This window comes from Dreissena polymorpha, chromosome 10, assembly GCF_020536995.1.
Source record: "Dreissena polymorpha isolate Duluth1 chromosome 10, UMN_Dpol_1.0, whole genome shotgun sequence".
Classification (NCBI taxonomy): domain Eukaryota; kingdom Metazoa; phylum Mollusca; class Bivalvia; order Myida; family Dreissenidae; genus Dreissena; species Dreissena polymorpha.
Window position 1 is genome coordinate 22,316,858 of NC_068364.1, and position 23,914 is coordinate 22,340,771.

A 23,914-nucleotide genomic window follows, 5' to 3' on the forward strand; every position below is an offset into this window, starting at 1 on the left:
TTTTTGGAAAAGAAATCAACAGCTGGATATTCAGAAGCTTGTTTTGCATCACCAGCATTCTGCATCAGGTTTGGTGTTCCTTCACTTGGTGTTGTTGATTCCATGGTTATATCCGGTTTATCAAAGATTGTAGATGGTGCTATCTGGGAGTCATTACATGCTTATTTGTTGTATGGTGATATATCAGCCTTCTTGAATGCTGATATTACGTTTTCTGGAGAAAATGCTTTCAGATAGGGCTTTCCTGTAAGTTGGGCAATATTGTATTTGGTGATGTTCAAGCCAGGATTTAACTTTATGAAGTGCTTACACTCTTGATAGTATATGATTTGAAGGGCCCGAAAATGCCTACATCCAGGGGCTGGGTTACATGACTTGAGTGTGGAGGCAGAACAAAAAGGATGACATTGTTCGCTTTTGCCCATTAAGCCAAGGTTAATGAAATGTGTGAGCGGTAACCATCGTACAATATGAGTGTGGGATGTTCGCTGTCTTTAGGAACATAGGCAATGAAATGTTTTGTCAGATAGTTCAGAAACACTGATGTATTGGACCATCCAGACTTCGACATCTCCCCTGCTGACCCTGATCATAGTATTTATTTAGTGCTTCTCTTGATGTTTTCGCTCTTGAAAGATCCAGTTTTTGAGTTGGACCATCCCGACTTCGACATCTCCCCTGCTGACCCTGATCATAGTATTTATTCAGTGCTTCTCTTGATGTTTTCGCTCTTGAAAGATCCAGTTTTTGAGGTTTTGATGACTTCAGTTCAGGCCAGCGTTTGCAAAATCCATAAAACCAGTTTTCACTAAGGCATTTTTGGTCCGGCTTCATTGTCTTTCCCAAAGACTCAGCATAATCTCTCCCCATATATTGTACTGATTTCTTGGTGTACCCAAATCCAATTTCAACCATATAGGTCACGTGGTCGTACAACTTCTTTTCTTCCTCTATTGTGAAAATGGTCTCGTGACCAACGTTTGCCTCAACATCAACGCGACCTTTATTTCTATTCCTAAGGGTTGTCTCTGGTACAGCGAACATCCTTGAGGCTCTGTACACAGAAACACCACCCAAAGTGGCCTCAAACGCCCTCTGGTTATTTTCTCTGTCATACAAGTGACGCTTTTTTTTGATGTTCCTGAAAAAAAGAACAAAATTGTAAGTTCAAATTCTCTGACATTGTCATGCAAGCATAACTCAATTCTAAAATTTGCATTTGCAAATTATTGCATAAATTTGCACAGAATTTTAACATATTTGACAACTATGCGCTTCCGTAGATTTTTTTATTCAAAAGCGGAAGTGACATGACTGTCAAACTTTACAGACGACCGCAAACTGTCAAAAGTATTTTCAGGAAAGTTAACACTTTTCAAGACAAACTCTGCAAGAAAATGATGAAATCAATTAGAAAATCATTTCCGATGCATAAATAAAACAACTTACCGAGACTCGGAACATCTTTTCGCTTGAAATATGTCAAAAAGAAAACGAAAGTAAGGAGTTACTTACGTAAACAACCGCTAGGTGGCAGTGGAAGCGATATATTCAGAGTTATAAAAAAAAGCGCGATACAATGAGTGCCGCGATAAAGTGGGGTCCGAGTATATAAGTTATAAATTAATACCCACCAATCTAATTAAATCTTATAGATACCAGTAATTAGAGAAAGATATAAGAAAATTAGAGGACACCATTGCAGCCAGTATTTGAAGAGTTTACGAATTGTAAGAATAAACCCAAATTCACTAACTTAAAAGCAAACTCTGAATTTAATTTATTTTAAATTTGATCACAACACGTTTTGAAAAGGCCCTTATTGCTTTCTTTTATCAATATTATATAATATTAATCTATTTGAAATATGTTTTATTGCAATACAGATGATGGTATGTATCAATATCAGTAACAGGATAAAATTAATTGAATACTATAAAAATGTGTTAGCAAGAACAAGTTCAATAATGAATTTTGGACTTTGACACATTAAAAAAAGATCAACGGATCCGATTAAAAAAAACTGAAATACACCAATGTTATGGACAATTATAAGGTTAGATTCATTTCCATATTATAATTCGATTAAAACCATCGTATTCAGCGAGTATACAGCCGATAACTATGCCGATTTTTCGCAATTCGTGATCGAGTCGACATTTTTGTTTAAACCTGAAGTGACGTATGAGTTAACCACTTGCTACGAGTTCATAACAAAGGAAACGGTATCAGCTTGTGTCTTTTTAAAGTTCGTCATATAACGTGTTTTTATTTTTCGAAGTACACACACACAGGACATCGCATCCTTACTGTTAAAGTATTTAATTATAATTTAATCAGACAAATATAAATGACACATATTGAAAAGATATAATTATTCCCTGAAACTGATCGACGTACGTATGCCAGTCCAAATTTATTTACCGTTCAAGTTCAACACTTCAACAACGTACTAGTTCAAATAAATAATGTTGATTTGAAATGAATAATTCTTACGTAAATGGTCGCGTCATTTAATACTAAATGACCGAGAATAGTTGTTTTATTTCTTTTGCTAGTATCCTGGCATGGCCATTTTGTTGAAACCCGATGTGTTCCCTGCACACGATTTTTATTTATGGTAAATTGATATCATTTATGTCGCCATTCACTTCAAGGTTTGAATGATCTCTTTTCTGTTTTGTTTTATTTAAATATTTTTTAATAATTAGTCTTGATTTTATATAAATATGACGCAATTGAATTTTTCTAAACTCTCCACGAGCGAGGTGACTTAATACTATTAATGACAAATAGCATGTCAAATGTTTACTCTCGATGTTTTTGAATTGGAGAAAACATTCAAACACAACAATATATATGTAGCATACAAGTTTATTGCAACATCAAAAAACATAAATTACCACAGACACAACAACAGAACAACTTGTAACCTGACGGCAAGTTTTAGAAAACGGGACGGAATAAGTAAATGAGATTTACTAGCACAATGTTGCAATACAACTTGTCATGGATTCAAATTAAGTACCTTTAACAAAATGACTTTTAAAACATATTTTACAGACCAATACTAACACTACATGGTCCCAACATTTAAAAATAAAGGTGTTGACATTAACATTTTTATACTAACAGTATAGCACACAATGGGAAAAGGATTATTGCAGCATATTTGTCAAAATAATACATTCACATTTTTCAAAAAAATCATTGTGGTTGCTATGTGAATTTGAAACAATACGTGATCAGTGCTTTAGCTAGGATTTGGTTCTTATTTGTCAAAAGGTCACGTTCGTAGACATTTCATATAAAACTTGTTTTCACGTGGAGTCTGCACAGTCTTATCAGTGACACAGCCTAATATGGGACGAGATATTTTGCGCAGGCTTTGCCCCATCTTTCCAGCGCGAGGATTTTTTTAATTAATTATAAACATGTATGTCACAGGCTAATCTGGGATGACACCTTATGCACAAACACTAAACCCAGCTGGAGCAATACATGACAAATGGCATGCCAAGTTGTTTCCAATTATTGTAATTAATTAAACCTAGAGCGGTGCAACTGCACTGCTTAATTCTTTAAAATTTTCTTTGCAGATGATGCCAAAGGTGGTGGAGAGGACAGAATGGAAGAAGATGCCTGCTTAGCAATCCGGGTGCTCTTGAACTGTTGTTTTAATTGCAGCAATTCAGCCATGAGCTCTGTGACATAATCCGAAAAAGCATCAACAATTTATTTTTTACTACTTGGTTAAACTATGCACATTGAACAAATAAATAAAAATACACATATAATGCATAAAAAACAACAACAGTCAACTTGGTAAGTTTCACTGTTAGGTTTTTGCATATTATATATTAAAATGCCAATTTTCTATTTTGCTTAGTAGGACTATTACCATAATTGCAGGCCTCTTTAACAGGTTTCACGACATGGTGTCCCGCCTCTTACTTTGGCTGCGAAATTCTGTACCGCTTTTCGCAGTTCTTCGTCTCTGCATGTTTTCTGTGCGCATTAGAAACGTAATGCAGGGCTGCCAGATGCAATCTGGATTACAAAAAATAGCCTTTAATCACAAATTTTATCAACAATTACTATTTCATATAACAACAAGGCTTGTCACCATAGGAGGACATATGCCTCCTTTTTCCAAATTTGTCTTAACCTAAATGCAAAGTGTTTTTCCACATTTTTCGAAACCTAAACGCAAAGTGTGACGGAATTTCAGACAGACAGACGGACAGTGCGATCACTATATGCCCACCTTCACGGGCATAAAAAGGAACTAAAATCATTTTCACAACTAATGCATATTTATTATGGACATATGCTCATGGGCACTTGATGGTTTATGAACTGCAAAAGACAATGTTTATAGACCGTTCCATAATCGATAAATTGACCGCCGCCATATTGTCAGTCACGTGACTGTCCGCCATTACACTGCTGCTAACTTGTGCGAGTCTGCGATTCCAAAAGCCAAAGACGTAGAGAATACCCGCTTCACCGTTGTCGGATAAATAAATTACTTAATGAATTAATGTGAGGCGATTATTACATTTTTGTTGTTTAAATGATTGTTTGAAGTTGAGATTGATTGTTACAAATAAAATGTTAAAAATGCTTTCGTGTATTTGTTTTTTATCTGTAATCAAGTGGTAATCATCGGCGAAAATTTGCCGGTTCAGTCGCTCATACAATGTCTTTGATTAGACTTTTACTTTTAACGTATCACAAACAACTCACGCATGTATTGTTGTGTTGATTTTAATAGCCGCAACATCAAGCAGATTATATTTTAATTAATACTTATAAAAGATTCTCGCGCAATTAATTACCGCTAATTGTTTGTAATTGATCTCATTTGGTAAAAATCTACATTCCAAAATCATTACATATTATATTAAGTATGATATTTTTGATACGCCTTTCATTATTTTTCTTGTTCTAACTGATATCAGAGATAAAATATTGTGGTTTGGATTTATATTTATTTTTTTAGATGGAATTTTGTCACGTTAAAAAAAACGAGCTTTTTATCATGAGAGAATGATATTGATCTTGACGATCTTTTATGTGATTATTCGGAAGATGAAGAGAATGCGATCTATGTGATATATCTATATTTTCATCTTTGGATCATTTCACAGCTATAAAGCTAAACATACTAAAAATTGTATTGTATAGGTCTTTGAAGTTACGCAAAACAAATGGATAACGACACCAAATGTTTATTTAATTAATCCACACACAAAAACTCCGATAAAAAAACACCTAAATAATATTTCAAAAATATATTATTAAGCGCCAAACGAATTTATTAATACATTTATTGGCAACTTTAAAAACGCGGCATAAGCATCAAATTAAAGATTATCTGAAGGCTGAAAGGCCGAAAATTTGACACAATAAAGAGCTCTATGCATAAGCCGTAATATTTTTTTTGCGGAAAAGCTTAAATAAATTACAATAGTTATACATCTAATTATAAAAATATAATTATCAATGGCATGAGAACGCTAGTGTGATAAATAAATGAGTGTTATAAAGTGTAAGGAGTGCTTTGAAAATAAACATACTACAAAGCCATATTAAAAGCAAAGGACATGACAGTATTTACATGTAATTTTAATTTGATGGGTTTTATACAAAGAATGACGCTATTGAGGAATATTAACATACAACTAAAAAAACACAACTTCATATGATGCAAATTGAACTGTGTACTCATGTATATTGAAAATTCGTTACTAGTGAGTATGAGTGACACATATCTAACATTTTAACACACATATATTTATATACATATATATTTTTTAAAATATTTTTTACCTCTGTTTGGTGTCGAATGTAATTTATTGTTTTATGATATCGTTCGTGCATTGCCGTAACATCAAATCTTCATACGGAATGACGTAGTTTTAATTAACCGATACCCGCTAAATACGTTAAATGTTTTATTTTTATATATTTTTTAAATACTTTATTTTTTCATAAATTAAATGGGCTAGTATCTTTACGGTGTACAATTTCTGATATTCTATATTGGACATAACTTTTAATTTGTAAAATATGTAACATATCTTATTTACGCAACTGTTAAGTATGTCGGAGGTAAATTATCTTACTAAATGACTGCTTAATACTACCAGGAAGATGAGACATGGTGGCATCATCAATTGTGTTTAATGACCAGACTGTCATCTGCCACCCAGTGTGGTTTATGACACCATGTGGTTAGTTAAGTCTGGACAATATCTGATCAAAACGAGATAATCGGATTATGCAGAACAAAGGGACAATTAAACACTTGAATGCAAAGTCATACACGATTTAAAGATTGATGCAAATAATCAAATGAAAAATATTGCATTTAATTTAATTAAATGCTTTTTTAATGTGTAAATGTGTTAGTTTCCCATGACAACCAAGACCATGTAATTAAGGCCTTAGAATTTAGAAAGAAATTCATCCGTTGAATAATCGGTGCTCTCTTATATATGTTACCGATTGTTAAGCAGCAGTGTAATGGCGGACGCGGAGAGAATTCAGGGGAGATAATTATGTAAAGATTAAATTATGGAACGGTCTATTAGTCAACTAGGATATTAATTTCACTCGAATTAAAGATCATATTTTTGGTTGTTAGAATTTCCGCAACCAATGTCGAATGTAAAAAAAAACGCATCATAATCAAATGTTGTTCTCATTAAACTTGCACACAAAATTATCAATCGTGTAGGAAATAAACTAATTTTTGCCTTTAAGTTGTAGTTTTAAAAATTATTACCACTGAACTATGAAAGACAAAATCAACATGTCTGCGCTAGCTCTTCTGTAGATATAATATTAATAGATCACAATTCATACCACTGTTTCATCGCTGCGTATGAAAAGCTGACAAATTTTGGCGCAACTTGGCAGACCACCTTGTGTTGAGCCTCCAGCATCGAGGTCTGTTCAGCTGGTGACAGCATTCGAATGTCAGAGAGAAGGCGCTTGCTTCCGATGACCAACAGTAATTCCTTGTGCGCCTTCGAGCCTAAAGACAAGTAATAGTCCAACTTTCATTGCAACACATGTCATTGAAAAAAAATTCATAATCATTTCATTTACATTAATCGGATGTTAAATATATAATCCGATAAATGTAATTGAAATCATTATAAAATTAAACAACATTTTTTTCTGAACACGAATGACCCACTCTTTAGGTCTTTCGTAATGTTTGCAATGTTTAATTTGGTAAAATCTTCATTTGGACACAATGTTCAAAGATTACTTTTAAAGGGGTACTGTACGATTTGTATATGTTTTACATTTTAATATATTGATAAAATTATGTTACTATGACACAAAATAGGCAATAGAAATTATACATTGAAGACGAATTTTATAAAATGCAGCAAAGACAAGTTAGCGCTGTTTAAAGCCGATGCCGACACTTTTACTCGTATGTGTAAGGAAACAAAATTGTGTCTTTGTGTCGTATGAACGAATCTGCACTTAAACTAAATTTAGATTCACATTGTACATGTATTATATATATGCTGGCGAATTCGGCTGGAAGCCATTTTCAATTTCAGATTTAAATATCTGGCTTATTTCGCATTTTTCGACACATGTTCTTCTTCACTTTTATTTTAATTTATATTGAAATATATGTATAATAAGTTGTTCAGACATTTTATAAAAATTAAACAATATTTGACAAAATCGTATAGTCCTACTTTAAGGCCTTTGTAGATCAATTGAGTAAAATAATTTAAAAAATTGTTTAATTAATATTATTTAAAAAAAACAACATTAGATATAAAAACTTCATAATTATTGGGTTTAGGTTAACAATTTAATACAACCAAAATATTTGACCATGAAAGATTTCACAACCACCAAAATACACATTTCATTATTCAGTGACATTTTTGGACTGGCACCTGAAGAGACTACATATATTTATCACAACATATTTCATCATACCGTTCTTAATCCAGTTCCTCCGTATGGGACTATGGAGGCACTTCGGAAACAAGTCCCCGTGACCTTCGTGTATGTCGGAAACATGGATTCCAATGGACATCCATCTCGCGACCACCATGTCACCATTGCCAGAACTTGAAGCTGCACAATAATACAGGTGATTGGCAAATGACTGAGCCCACTGTCCAACTAGTTCCACGTTTTTGTTCTTTCCAAGTGCCATCAGCTTCTTTTTGATCCCTTTAAACAAAATGAATTGGTTAAGCAAAATGAATTGGTTAGACAAGTTCTCAAATAGAATGTATATAAACACACATGTTTATAATACTGATATATTTGTTTGTAAATATTAAATGATGTTTTTTCAGTTGTTTGAACAGTTTTCAACAGTAGTTCAGTCATTCAATGGCGGTCATGTACCCTTTTAACACTTTTCCTGGGTGATCTTGTGCACCAGAAGCAACTTAATAAATTAAAAAATTATCTTTTAATAATAAGAAAGTTAAAAAGGTACCTTTAGCCATATGCCAGGCATCAAACCAATGGCAAACCCGGCCCATCTCCTCTCTCATGAACTTCCTGACTTGGACATGGCGGTCAGGAACCAGGTCTGATACGTTTAGCCCGTTGTTGAACAGGTTTGAGAGTGCCCGCTTGAGACCCTCCAGCTCCATGGCATTGCTGTTCTTTACTTCATCACTCTGAAATTTAAAATTCACACATGCTTGATTACTTTATGTAACAATAGTCACATAGATAAAACTGTTATAGCCTGCTTCATTGTTTTGTTGTTGTTTTTAGGACTTAACTAGCAGGACGACACCAACACAATAACAATAATTAACATAATACCATCAGGTGACATAATACAATGTTCACTTTATGTTATTGAATAATAACAGATTGAATGATATATTTCTGCATTACACGCACATAATTTTGAATGTGTAAGAAATTCTTTCATCACTGCACATCGCAACTATTACAACTCTTTTATATATGACAACATTCATTTGTAAACAAAGTTCTGCTGTATATTTGAGATTTTAATGGCGATGTTTTTTTTTAACTAGAGCTTTGTCACAGAGGTGAAGAAAACACCCACATGCCGCATTGACACAGAATATTTTGCAATAGGGAACCCATGCTGAATGTGTAAAACACACTAAGTGACCCCGTGACCTAGTTTTTAGCCCAGTAAGACCCATGTTCAAACTTGGCCTAGAGATCATCTTGGTTAAACTTCTAACCCAGTTTTATAAAGATTGGATGAAAACTACTTGAATTAGAGAGCGGATAATATGCTGAATGATTGAAGCGCACTAAGTGACCCGGTGACCTAGTTTTTGATCCGGTATGACCCATATTCAAACTTGACCAAGACATCATATAGAAACAACTTCTGACCAAGTTTGGTGAAGATCGGTTGAAAACAACTTGAATTAAAGAGCGAACACTGAATACTGACCAAACGACAGTCAGACCAAACAACAGACAAACGGACGAGCTCACTCTTTTATACCCCCTTAACTTCGTTTGTGGGGGTATACTCAAGCGTTGTGTTGAGATGAAACTAGTTTCAATTATTGGTCAATAATATTGCATTGCTGGCATGTCTGTGCCCTTAAAATTATAAACATACCTGAGCAAGCTGCACATCAAGGACATGTCCAGTTTCCAGGTCCATCAGTGTGTAGGATCCATACTTGGATGTATGGCCTGGGGAACAATGGCTAGCATCACCTCCTAGCCTCAGAGAACGGCCTTCGCACATCTGGAACATTTTTTTCTGGGTTCGTTTCCAGATGCTATCAACTGCTGTTAGGATGTAAGATGACTGGATGCGTGTGAATGTTCTATATTTAATAAAAGGCACTTTGAAAAAGTCCAGACAGTTCAAAAATTGTCTTATTGAAACGCCACTAAAAATATTGCTCCAGCACCAAGAAGGTTTATGAGAGGTGTTCCATTGACTGTCGGAGCACTATCCCAGTTTCTAGTGTGACCGGTTCCGCAGAGAGTGGAAATCTTCAGCTGTCCCCCACGCACCGACTTGCGAGTAATGGAATATTTGTCTCCGCAAACACTGCACACAAGCAGTAACGGGAGCAAACAACTCTCATATACAAAATAAGGTATGTCAGGTTATTCAGGATAGCTGTTCATGAAAGGAGATTACGATGCAAAACATTGAATTTGGTTTACATGTTAACTTAACAATTACTACGAAAAAAAGTTGAAAATGAATGCATTTCTTACAAGCAAAGTATAGGAAATTCACAGACATTTACAATAGACACATGTATACATGTTTGCAAAAAAATAAATAATGCTTATTGCCATGGCACTCATCAAAACATTTATACACGGACAAGATTTATTAACTAATGCACAGAACTTCAGTTTTCTTTACTATAAAAGAAATTTAACATCATCAAAACATTTTAATATATCTGTTAGTTGTAGTAAACTGACATGTTTCAATCATTATTCCAGTTTAACTTTGATGATAAATGTTATATAGTAAAATGCATCATGTTTCAAACATAATTCCATTTTAAATTGGATGATACATCTTATATAGTGAGATTTTCCAAGAGAGTATGTTAGCTATTGACAACACACATATATAATTATGTACAGATAAAGGTAGCAAATAGTCTGCATGGCGTTTCTAAAAATATTAGTATAATTGCAAAAGTAGATCGAGTAAAAAGCATTCATGAACATGCCAATTCTACAAGCAAGTTTATTTTAAATACATACCAAACCTCCTCTTCTTCCTCCTCATCATCTGACATCAATTCCTCCTCAGAGTCATAATCAGGCTCCCAATCAGGATCCTTCTCTGAACTGTCGAAGTCATCATCATAGATATCATCCTCCGTGTATTCCTCCTCAAAGTGTCCCTCGACCTCAGCCTCAGAATCAAATAAAGCTGGTTCAGTAGCCGAGTCCACTATGTTGGCGATAGCCTGCACTTTTTTGTTTTTCCGGTCTGGTTTTATGTTAAAACCCTTATTTTCGGCTGGTCGAAACACTACCGTCTGTAATTTAAAAATTAGTTATTGCTACAGTGTACGCATTCTTTTTTATAGAATAATTGATTAAAATTGATGGCTTGCATATCTGCATGATTTAAACTAAAATGGTAAATATAAACACAATTCAAACATATGTTGAGTAAAAATATGATCAAAATGATGTACCATGCCAAGTTGCAAACTGACAGAAATTAAATTGCTTCTTCCTTTAATGAAGTAAAAAAATGTGTGCTTAACATCCCTAAGCATTTTATAAATTCAAGCATCTGTTCAAAATAATAAATAATTTTTTCACTTGACACTGTGAATTGTGATTGGAAATTTTGGAACAGAATATTGTTTGCATTTATTATTTAGTGTCCTCACCTCTGTAGTCTGAGTAGCTTTTAAACAATGACTGGGTGTCAACAAATCTGGTTCGTCAAGGCTTGCAGGAGTCTCCGCGACTGGTGATTCTTCAGAAAACTCACTCTCTGCCAACTTCAGTACCTCATTCACCTGACAAATAATGACATGATAAAATAAATCAGATTTTCATACATGTGTTGCTGTACCTTTGATATTGTTCATGTATGTTTGTTATATTTTTATAGAACTGGTGCCATCCGATTTTTCAAATAGTTATTTTCATTACAAATTAAAGTGGTTTCATCATCTACTGTTCTAACTGTGTTCAAATGTACCAATCATCATATCAAGGTGAGGTCATTGTTTATGACCTAGTTCCAACAATTCTAAACTAATTCTTATATTAAATAATAACTTCTAGTAGTAAAACTGCATATATATCATCTGTGCAATAAAACCATTTTAGTAGATTTTATATCTAATTATAACTGGCAGAATATGTGTGTTCTAAGAACACTGTATTATGTGAATTGAGAATAAGACATCAAACAGGGAATGGACATCATTTTGGTGATTTTCTCAAACAAAACTATTCATTTTATGATCTACATTTATTTTTGCAATATAGTATTAGTATCTATAATTAAAGCTTTATACCGGTAAGCAATTTTCCATGACAACTTCATTAAAAATGATTGTTTTTTTTTCATTTTAACTATATTTTAAAACTGTGTCCATGCGCAGCACTGTAGCTCATTTCATGAGGATTTGTTTTTTAATTAATAAAAAAAACAAGTTTTGAAGAAAAATCTATTTTAATGATGCTAGTATATATGAAAGTATCTGTTTTAATTATAATTTGTCAAACTAAATAAACACAATATATATAAAAAATATCTCAATTAAAATAATACAGTGTTTAAATTAAAAGAAAGCATAAAGACAAGAGACAATAATAAAATTGTAGATTCTTGTTCAAATTTTTTGCATTTTATTTCATATCTATTTCTAAATACTCTTCTATCTACTAGTGCAGTATGTTGTATATTCAGTTGTTACGATTACTGAAGTCTGATAATCTGCTTGTTTTATTACTGTCTGTGCCAGATAAAATTGATAACAGTAGATCACTGATAACAATACTTGACTTTACAGAAACAAAGAGGACCATGTATTTTATGACACCAGATTGATTTATGGCAGCTTTAGGGTGGTAATACACCAAATTCTGCAAACTTGGTGCCGTGTTGGCATGGTGATTTGCAAAAGTACAGCCAGTTTAGTGACCAACTTATTTTGTACAGAAACCACCTAATTGAATCAACTTTATAAATAAAGTATAAAAATGATAACCCGAAAAAAGCTTATTTAATTTTACACATATTATAATGCTGCCATTTCTTTTCTACAAGATTTGTAACACAAAATTGTAAAATAAAGTAAACTTTGTATTCATAATAGTAAAACTACATGTTTTTCTTTTTTCCACTTCAGAAATAAAACAAAAAACACACCATTAGTACATTAAATGCTATATCGAAATCTCAAAATGGCTAAAGCCCACAAGGAGCAAAATGAGTTTATTACACTGAAAACTGTTTTCAATGCAATTAATGCATGTAACAATATTAATTTGAAAATATAACATTTATCCAGTCTTCATGCCAATTATAAGCCAGACATCCCGGGTCTGGTTAGATGTTATTTGGGCTTCTATAAATTAATAATTTATATAGTCAGGCTATTGGATTTTTCTCCTGTTTCTAATATAGAACAATGATTTGGGCTAAATATATTACCCTGAATACTGAAATTGAACTGTTATTTAAATTATCATGGCACTACCAGTAGCCTAAATAGCCATCAGCTACTAAATTCTAGAATCAGTTGCTTTTCAATTTATGAAAACAGAAAAATAATCAAGATTCATTTTATGATTCACACAACATGAAGAATAATTGGTATATAACACCTGTCGGCTACTAATTTAAATTTCTTTTTTAATTCTTTAAACAGTAAAATGGCACACTATTTCTAGCTTATCATCTCTTTTTCTTAACCAGCCATAATACATTATTGGAAGTCTGAATGGATTTGGTAAAAAAAGATACTTTTTGCTGTTCTTAATAGGAACCTGGTTTCAGTAAGGCAATGTCACAAATAACAGCATAATAATCAGTGAAAAGCACTTGCGTTTTCACATTGTAAACAATAAAAAGATAAGCAACACGCCTAGCGATCGGGAGTTCCTGGGTTCGCTCCCTACTCAGGAAGCTTTCTCATTATCTCCTCCATAGACACCAAGTACTGGTTCTTCCCAGGAAATGGACTCAACAATGTCCACTGCTTGAAATGCTAATTGTGTCGACTAGCAGTATATATAGATAGATACATTTTTGTATTAAGATCGTAATGTGTTGATTTCAAACTGATGCCTGTCAAAACACTTACAATAAATAATTAGATCTTGCTGTACTGCCAAAGTCAGTTTGGTTACTAGCTAAAGAAACTTCAGCGTACAGTTTATATAGTATTGACATACGTGTATAAAGTCGCGCCAGTCAAAAATCATAAAAAGCGACATTTAAAGTTATGGTAGCCAGAACTATTTGGTTTCTAGCTGCCACCTATTCTAACGACATACAATGATTTTTAATTCAAAAGTATTTTTTTAAATTGTCAGTGTTTGAGCTTTTTGAAGTACATAGAACTTGTGGTATTAAGATGCATATCTGATCATTGACCTTAATAATTTAGTTCTTACCGTTTTGCGATTTCTCTTGGCAAAAGCACCATAGGTGTCCCGTTTCCGTTTTGGGGCTCCTAACTCGTCGGGCTTTAGGGCTTTCGGCTGTAATGAATTGAAGTTGTCCGTGTCAGAGAACAAAGATGGCACTGCATCAGGATGCAGCGACAGTCTCATCCCAAAGCCCTACTCCTATAAATATGAGGTCGATTTACAGGGGGGTAGCTTACGTCTAATTATTTGGACTACCCAAAGCCCGCACTCGCCATCACACTCGGGGGGTGGACAAAGCACTTATCCTCATAATGTTTTATGCAGAGTTTTGCATATTTGCTTTGCGTAAAGTCCACCACCTTTCCGTCGATAATCCGTCGTTAATTCACGGCTAGAATCCATTTCCGCTTAATACTATCGTCCTTTGGGAAGCCGAAGAATCCTTTCTTCTCCGTTTTCTTTTCAAGACGAGCATTGCAGCCAAACGCTGCACATTGCACCATCTTATAAATCAGTAAATCCTCAATGTGATGTAAAAGTTCTACTCGTAATCAACACAAAAAAGATTATAAATTAATTATATGCAAGTGAATGATCAACACAGTCCTGTATTCCTTGAAGTTTTGAGGGAAATTTGCATGCTTCAGTGCATACTGTACATAACATGGGAAATTTCGTCATGCGCAGTGGTGCACACATACGTCATCGGGGTAAAATAGCGGCGGAAATTGCCGAACGCCTTACGGAAATTCCCGATCATCAAAATCATCGTTTTTTAGCTCTACTTATTTTTTAATTTTATTTTTTTACTTTGTTGTTATAATATGGTATTACTTTATAAAATGTGAACAGTTAGTCAGAGTTCTTCTGTTGACCTTTAATCGCACTTTATTGTCCGATTTTTAAAATAATGCGAAATAAATTATAAAAAAACATCATAAAATCTATGCGCCCTTCAGAAATATCCTTGCAATTGCAACACATCCGGTCGTTAGCGCCACCTCGGAAGTTGCATTGGCTCATTTATTAATACATCGCCAACAAAAGGTGGCGCCCATGAATAACGGCCGTGACAAAGCAATTCGTTTATCTTAATAACATTACTAAATAATAAATGTAGTTTATTATTATATTTATTTCCAAATTGGATTATTGTAGATCTATTCCATTATCCGTAAAGTAAAGCGCATTTTTTAAACAGTTCGGCATACTTTTGTATTAATTGATATAAGTGCTGTCAATTTTGACGCCGAATGCCCCCCCCCCCCGCAGTTTTGCTGTTTTCGTCCAACTTTTGATATTGACCTTTTTAGTTTGTAAAAACGACCCTATTTCTTTTTATTTAATGAAAATCGGAAAAGATTCCAAATGATTCGATGAATATGCCCAAAATATGCACAAAAGGAAATACATTTGTAAACAATGGACACGAGAGTTGTTGATGTTTTACAAGGCATGTCTTGTAAAACCAGTCCTTGCCTAGTTAAGTTGCGCATGAGAAATGGACTATACACCCAATTAACAAAGTGCAATAATTCTATAAATAGAGATTAAAGCGGTGATGTCCTCGAATTCGGCACTGGCTTTTGATGTATTCTTTCAATGTCCTGCACGCATTCTATAAATGAGTCTCAACGTTGTATTTGAATATGTTTTATACTAAGGGAGTCTGCGCACAAAATTATAACTCAGGACAATACAAATGTAAATCCTGACGTGAAAGTAATTGAAGGGTCACCAGTCTGTGTTCCGCAAAAAACTTATTTGTCGCTTTGGCTTCAAAGGTTTCCCACGAGTGTTTAGCCCATTTTATTCATTTTCATCAGATGAATAACGTATTGTATTTGTAATATGTAATTCATCGTTACCGCTTTCCTAGGCGATCAAACTTTACGCATCTACACTTATTCCAACTTTTGAAAAGCGATGCGAAGACTGTGCATAGACCATCTAATTTTAGTCATTCAATTGTAAACACGTGTTCTGGAAAGGGCTTATAATGGCGCTGCAGTTGAACAAACAATGTGTCTACACGCACTTGAGTAGAAGTACAAATGTTTGCGGTCGGACGAACAACATCTAACAATGTCCCTTAGACAATAATAGGAGATAAAAGCACTAACATAACTACAAATTATTATTCTGATAAATAATCACGCGAAGGTAGACATACTTAGACATTGAGCCATGACTATAATAGCAGAATTGGTTTTTGGGTGCTTGTAAGGCTCTTTATATTATAATGCCAAGGAAAACTATGTGTGTCTTTTTTAAACCAAAACATGAGCACTGTACGTTAAACAATTAATACAAAACACTAAATTGATAAAATGGTCATGTAAATCGGACGAATTTAGAGGTATGATACTAGGTCAGCGTGAAAGTTTTTGAAGTTTTGCCTCTTACACCTTGTTACTATGCAAGAACGCGATCCTAATAATGCTAAATGTGATGAATGTTCCCGTGTACGTGACCAAATAAGACGCGGAACGTGACTGTTTAAGCGTGATACGTGCTTATGTACTCTGAAAAGACGTGTTAGTGCATAGACCAGAAATGCACTAATGTTTCGGACCTTTAAACATTGACAGATGTGTAATGTACATTCTTCTAGGTTAAACAAAACGCTGAAAATAGCTGCTAGGGCTACATTGGATAAATGATCACGCGCACGTGCTGCACTTGAAAAGCACTTAACAATTCTAACTTGGTAGGCTGACAGCATCCTGCTAACATAATTACATTCAAAGAACTATGCAATTATTGTGTCTGACCTTAATTTATTTTAAGTTATAATAAAGCAAAGCTGTTTCATATCCACAATCAGGTTTAGTGGAACATAAAACGAGACTAGTCGAAATGACATTGTTTTTAACGATACGATGACACTAGTAGTGGAATGGGGGTTGTCGGTTGATTATGAACCAAATATCTATTTTTACAATTAAGTTTTTATACAAATAGTGTTTAAATTTTGATTTTCGTTGAACAAAACATTACTGAATACACTGCATACTATTGGAACAAGCAAAATAACGCTCGTAACTACACATATAATTTACATGTGTGTTATGTAAAGGAAACAAGTGTCGTTTACCTGTTAACTGACGTTTTTCATCATATACGATGTTAATCGATAAATAAATGCTAGCAGCCGAATTGCTGGATTAAAACAACACTCATGATAACTCTTCCTACGGTCGTATTAGCTGTTGAATTTTAAGTTTGCTGTTAAACAATGCATAACAGCTTGGTGGTTCGTCTATAATGTCTGCACCTTTCAAATCAGTTGGGAGGCAGGGAAACGTACACACGTGCCGAGTGAGTCATTTTAAGTGAATAACTATTCACATGTGTTGGTTCCTTTCTTACAATCAAGAGAACATTCCTGGTAGCAAACTGGTGCATGAAAACCTCCCGTCGGCTTCCTATAAAACTGACATAGTGTCAAGCCGGGGATTTAATTTGTGTTGGCGCGGGGAAACGTACACGTGTGCCGTAAAATTTATTTTTTGTGGGTGTGTACCTTTAATAGCCCCTTTCTAGCAGGTAAGAGCTATCCCTCTGTAGCGAGCAAGTGCACGCACACTGCCCGTCGGCTACCTGTCTTGTTGACCTAATTCCGGGACGGGGTTTAAATAAGGTTGGGTGTCAGAGGGACATACATACATGCCGAAATCGTTATTTCCAGTCAATGCGTATGCCCTTCGAATGACCCAAGTCTACAGAACATTATTGTTTCCATGTTGGCAGCCTAGTGCTCCCAGACCACCCGTTGACTGGCTGTCCGACTAACCTGGTTTCGGGCAAGGATTTTAATTAAGGATGTTTCCACTGTTCAATGGGTTTTCCATTTTAATAATCCGTTTGTGACAGCCAAGAGTTAAACCCCAGAAGCGACCTGCTGAAGGCAGTCCTCGGGCAAAGGATTTGATTTGATTGAATATCATAGGGACGTACACACATGTCTTCTTCTTTTTTCAAGTGCAGGGATATGCACCATAAATGACCCCTTTCTAAAAAACAAATAGTTTACCCGGGTAGAGAGACCTGGTGTTCGTACACCATACGTCGTCAGTTTGTCGGGTTGACGTACCTGTGAGTTTCGGTTTTAATGAGGGTTGTTGAAAGGAAGACATACATTTATGCCGTGTGCGTTATTTCCAGTGCATAGGTATGCACTTGCATGGGCTCCTTTCTTAAAAACTTGTTGCCCAGGTAGCGACCTGTTGCACATATACCTCCCATCCCCTGTACATATGACATAGTTACGGGCCGGGGTTTGAATTAGTATAGGTGACATAATGCCGTGTGCGTTATTTTTTAGTGAATGGGTATGCATATTTAATAGCCTTTTTCGGACAAATAAAGAAATCCCACAGTAGCGACTTAGTGCCAGCAGACCTCATGTTGGCTGCCTCAGTGAGACGTACAATGACGTGCGTTATAACCTTTAAATGGCTCACCACCTGTAATGATCCCCTTTCTTACAAACAAAATATATCTTCCGGTCCGCCCTAGTGCACTCAGATTTCCTTTTTGCTGCCTGTTGTGCTGACCTTATTTTGGGTCATCACTTACTTGCACTTAAGGAAATAACATTATTAATAGACCAGCCGTGTTAAATCTTCCTTATTAATGAGTAGAAGCACATCTTCCATGAAGAGGTTGGAGTGTGCAGGCATGTCGCTTAATTGAAACACTTTAACTGATCTATAAAACAGAACTTTCAATCCCGGATATGTCGTCACACAAAATAAGCTTTTAAATTATAATACCATATATGGTATTTTAACGATCCACGGCTTATGCACATATATGGTTATAATCTATAAATAGGTGTAAGGCGATCGGCACGTGATAGCTTTGATAACTCAATATGATTGGATAGTATAATGAAGTTGCCCTTGCATGAGGCAGCGCGGTAGTTTCCCACAATGCAAAAATTCAGTCAGGTTATGGCGGCCATGTTAGAACTTCTGGAGTAAGTTGCGAAACTTTAACCAACAATGTAAGTAGCTCTTTAATTATAGAATGTATGATTATTGTTGTGTCTATCAAAGTTACGCTGGTATTAATATGAAATGCCAATTCTTAAATCGATCATTTAAATGCTATTCCCGAATTTATATTTTTATATAATTATCGATATGTGCGAATTCAACTATGTTGAAAATATTTTCAGCTTACACTTTGATTCATTTTTAATTGACTGTTTAAGTGAATCTGTACATTTATATGTTATGAAATCTCGAATTATTTAAACTAGACGCTTGCACTAGGTTAAAAATCACAACGCAATAGATTCGGTCAATAGAATTGAGTTGTTTGGTGTCTTAATGACACACTGTCACGTTCGAAGCTCGTGTGATAAAGCTGATATTTTAAAACGGAGGTTGATTTTAAATTAGGAGTGTACATGAACTGAGCATGCTTATTAAAATAATTTAAGCTTAAGGTATATATATATACATTCATACATGCATACATGCATGCATTCATAGGGTTAGGGTTAGTCCTTTCCCAGTGATATTTAAACCCAAGCCAGCAATAACGACAACATAAAATTATAATAAAACGTAGCTTCTTTATAATCGATTATTTTGTGATAGTATAATGTCTATTTTCCAATAATGCCGCTTGCTCAGTGGTGTGTGTTGTAAATGTCAAATTGATAGTGGTTTTGGTCGCCATTTTTGTGCATTTAATAAATACAGCGATATGTTGAATTAAAACTAAGTTGTTATCAAATTATGTGATCAAACCTACATTCTCACGTAGCTTTATTTACATCACATCTTGAAATATAATGTATATATATGACACGTCTGCCAATCTTGTGTCGTAAATTAGCACGAACTTTTTGTTTAAAGTAACAATCACGCTCAAAAATATCGAATATTTCGTTAAATAAAGCTAACCCATAAAAAAATCAATGTTCCTTTTAGCAAAATGCAAAATTTCAACGTTAGATGTTGTATGGTAGAATTGATTTAACGAGATACAAAATGCTCGTTTTTATTTTTTTGTGGCCACAAATAATTCCATTTATATCTCCCGTGAAATATCCGAACATTTACGGGCGAACACGAGATTGGATACGGTAAGCGTCGGAAGCATGACGTAGCTCTCATGAATAATCATTATGTAAAATCAAAATGAATTCTGGGTAACTGGAACTTAGCGAATGCGAAAATGGCTTGTATAAATTATGCAAATGAACGCAACCCGAATGAATCCGATCCTGACTCGAAAGCGAAAGTAGATTACATCGTGGAACGATATTTAGATATTTAGATGCTTAAAACTTGCCAAATGCTTGTAATATAACGTTTTTACATCAATATTACTTGTTTTTAGGGTCTTCCTATTGCAATTTACCATCGTATGGTACTACTTGTTGTCGAATGTTTTTATATAGCATAATACAGTAACCGTATGTATTGGTGAGCGTGATAGTGACTTTAACAATTAAACCCAAGCCAGCAATAGAGACAATATTGAAAGTAAATTAAAACGTAGATTTTTTATATTTAATTCTTTTGTGATACTATAGTAGCCTTTTCTTATGTCACAACATGAGTTTTATCGGTAATATACATGTTTAAACAAACGAATCTTGATTCCGAGGTAACACAAAAAGAGATTTTCACGCAATCAAAAATATGTACACTACTCCGAAGTATACGAAACAACATGTTAGTCACAGCTTGGTTTGAACGTGATGATTCTCAATAAACGAATCTGGTTTCCACAATGAAGAGTAAAGGATACTTCGCAGCAGTCGAAAAATCTACAATACTGTGAAGTATACAATCAAGCAAACGATGGTCGCCTTAACTGAAGATATTTATTCTCCAATAATGCGCATGCTCAGTGTTGTGTGTAGTAAGTGTCAAATTTATAGTGGTTCTGATCGCGATTTGTGCGCATTTAAATAAATACCGCCATATGTTGAATTAAAACAAGTATGTAAGCAAATTACGTGATCAAACATACATACTCACGTAGCTTTATTAACATCACATATTGAAATATAATATATGTTTATTACAAGTTTGCCAATCGTGTGTCTTTCATTAGCACGAACTTTTGGATTAACTAAAAAAATAAAATTAAAAACTGAAAATGTGAAATGCGAAACAATGTTTTACCGATTAATGATATGGTCTCCAATTTTAATACTTATTACAAATATTGCTAACATAATCTGAAAGGCAATAGCATCACAAATTTCGACACTTTCACATACTTAATGTACGTTATGTACGTTTTAGTCACGAGGCGTAAAAATGAAGAAGGTTACTACAGTACTTGTAGTATCTCGTTCTTGAAACTAGCTGTTTAAGAGGCAATTGCAGTTCGTGTGCATGTACTTTGGTGAACTTGGTGAGGTCCAAAAGCACAACTCTTATACCAAATTCAGCAAACACTGAACACGAGGAACTTAATAATAATAAACCAATTAGATTTATCATAAGAAATTGTTAAATATGTGATGTATTCGATGCGCCTATTGCTGTTACATGTTTACTACCCAGGTGCTTAAATATTTGATGCTAGCATTGACTAATGCATTCATTACTACTTCCCACGTACTGAACTACAATCCAACTGTAGTCACTTGGTAGGCATAAGCCATGGTTTGCACATTTCCACTCCAGTTAATAGACAGGTACCCACATATTAAGCAAATATTGTGGCAAAACATTACAACTATTCGATTGTGGGACAGGTTTCAATATGTAACGTATAAGATCCTACAGGTTCTCCTGATCTACTCGGTAATGAACTTGAACCAACACACAGGCTCGTACATTGTGCATACTTGAATACAGGACTGGTTAACAAATTTATAAAATACTCGCATAGTGTTTCGCTCTCACTACATATTTAATTAACTTGTTCCCAAATGGCAAGCATAGGCTCAGCCAGTTCCACAACACGGGTACTGAGCTTCTACCTGCATTATTAGTTTTGGCTGAGACAGGTACGTTTTCAATGCTTGGTTACCGTATTGGTGCCCAAATGGTTAGCATATATGCTACTGCTTTTCTCTGCCAAGGTATTGCAACGGGATGTTCTTGTTTCGTCAATCTTGTACAATTGAAAACATGTTCGTTTCGAATATGACGCCTTTTTCGGATAATATTTCAACAGCCGATACAAGTCTATCGATGAGTCGGTGTTGAAGCGGGCATTTAACACGTGGTTTTCACGTGCAAATACAATACAAAATATTATTGTTGATGATGCTTTCCCTTTTGGTGTGACTATGATATAAAGTATCGAACTTCGCCATCTTTTCACTTTCAAGCGACACTACTCGCTTTGAAATGAACCGATCATCTAGGATTTGGTATAAAATGAAGTGAGAAGAGCATTTTCTTTAACCTTGAATCTCGTTTTGCAATATTGATTGAGACAAAATAAAGTAACGACAACATGAAACTGTGGCGCACTTTAATGGTATTTTCATGCAATATAAAATGGTGGTTGTATTTTAAATTGGAAAACCACACTACATGTCTTGGGCATGAACAATACAATTGTGATTGTAATTTTCATGTCCAAATTCTAATGAAATCAAACGATTCAAATCAAGAATGAGATATAACAGAAATAGAAAAACCAAGTTTGGTGTGGAGTGCTAGAGGACTATTTAATATACCCGACAACATGCATGCTTTTTTTAAGAATCGACTCAATATTACATTAGAATCAGACATTCGATTTTAGATAATGAATAGACGTATAATTTTAGCTATGCTATACAAATAAGTTGTGTAATACCCTTGCTAGCTGAAGAATTTACATGACAATTCATGAAAATAAAGTAATGATTTCTTGTTATCAGTTAGGTATTTTAACAAATTGCAAGCTAATAATGCATCTGAGTCTCAAACGAGTTTCTCCTATAAAACTGCATATAGACAAATACTCAGTCATCTTGAATCTTATCATGAACTGTGCTGACCTGCATTGACCACACATTTTCACTCCCTTCAGATCCCGTTTCCATCTAATACTTACATGCATGCCAATCATCCAACGTTTACCAGGACAACCGAGTTCAACTTTGAAAAAAACACAACGAGACATGTTTATATAATTTTCACTTTAATTAAATGAAATGTTGTGCATAAAGTTAGTTATAATGTTTGCGCGATGATGATCTAAAATATTTACTACATGAAGCTATATTCTTAAATCTTTTTCTAAAAAGAAGTAATGTAGTTGACACTTGTTTGTAGTTTTATTTCATCGTTCCTAAAAAAGTTGTCATTCTCTTGCTCTGGTATTTCCTACCATTGAGTAATTAAATGGTAATAAAATTGAATGCGTTTTAATTCCCTTTTATTATTGTTTAATTTGAGTTACAATGCTATGAGGTAAAATTTTATTTACACTTCAATGTATCATGAATATTGCTTGGCCAAGTGTGAGGTTGAGCGCTCTAAACACGGTTTTAACCCCCAATGCTTTAACCGGTTTAAACCCCCGTTCCAAGGCGGTGACCCTAGCTTAATTCTTATATGTTTTTATGTTGTTTTGTATTGTGTTGTTTTGTGCCGTTTTGTACTGTTTTGGCAATCGGTCACTTGCCATAAATAAAGGACCAACTAATCGATTATAATAAGAATTCAATACTGCTCCAGCAGCTGGAGTTTCACTTCTTTACATTGATGTAATAAGTTATTATTAAAACATTGCACCATAATGCGTTTAACGGGTTTAATACATATATCTAGCTAAGTCAATATTTTACAAAGAAATGAGCTGTAAAGTGATTATTTTT

General features: G+C 34.4%; 4 protein-coding genes across 28 annotated transcripts in view; 2 read left to right on the plus strand and 2 right to left on the minus strand.

The window, feature by feature from the left end:
* The window catches only part of LOC127847058 (uncharacterized), a 270,689-nt gene that overhangs the window by 231,925 nt on the left and 14,850 nt on the right, over window positions 1-23,914 (plus strand). The window lies entirely within an intron of this gene.
* The window catches only part of LOC127847055 (phosphatidylinositol 4-kinase beta-like), a 152,206-nt gene that overhangs the window by 35,329 nt on the left and 92,963 nt on the right, over window positions 1-23,914 (plus strand). The gene's annotated exons all lie outside the window — the stretch shown is intronic.
* On the minus strand, window positions 2,894-9,899 carry LOC127847072 (uncharacterized). Its single transcript, XM_052378671.1, has 6 exons — window positions 9,626-9,899; window positions 8,498-8,684; window positions 7,984-8,223; window positions 6,874-7,045; window positions 3,902-4,050; window positions 2,894-3,704 (listed from the first exon to the last, which is right to left on the minus strand). Coding segments are annotated over exons 1-5 (741 nt in total). The 5' UTR covers window positions 9,767-9,899; the 3' UTR covers window positions 2,894-3,704; window positions 3,902-4,049.
* LOC127847068 (uncharacterized) lies at window positions 9,746-14,786 on the minus strand. Its single transcript, XM_052378661.1, has 4 exons — window positions 14,140-14,786; window positions 11,394-11,525; window positions 10,750-11,030; window positions 9,746-10,099 (listed from the first exon to the last, which is right to left on the minus strand). Exons 1-4 carry the CDS (start codon window positions 14,296-14,298, stop codon window positions 9,892-9,894), a joined length of 780 nt encoding a protein of 259 aa, XP_052234621.1. The 5' UTR covers window positions 14,299-14,786; the 3' UTR covers window positions 9,746-9,891.

Bases quoted from the DNA above. Each gene is read 5' to 3' on its own strand.
- LOC127847068 (XM_052378661.1), bottom strand. From the start codon at position 14,298: ATGAGACTGTCGCTGCATCCTGATGCAGTGCCATCTTTGTTCTCTGAC. The intron at 11,031-11,393 runs GTGAGGACACTA...TTTAAATTACAG, and splicing joins AAGCTACTCAGACTACAGAG to ACGGTAGTGTTTCGACCAGC. The intron at 10,100-10,749 runs GTATGTATTTAA...TGTATATGAGAG, and splicing joins GAGGAAGAAGAGGAGGTTTG to TTGTTTGCTCCCGTTACTGC.
- LOC127847072 (XM_052378671.1), bottom strand. From the start codon at position 9,766: ATGTTCCAGATGTGCGAAGGCCGTTCTCTGAGGCTAGGAGGTGATGCT. The intron at 8,685-9,625 runs GTATGTTTATAA...TTTAAATTTCAG, and splicing joins TTGATGTGCAGCTTGCTCAG to AGTGATGAAGTAAAGAACAG. The intron at 8,224-8,497 runs GTACCTTTTTAA...TTTTGTTTAAAG, and splicing joins TGCCTGGCATATGGCTAAAG to GGATCAAAAAGAAGCTGATG.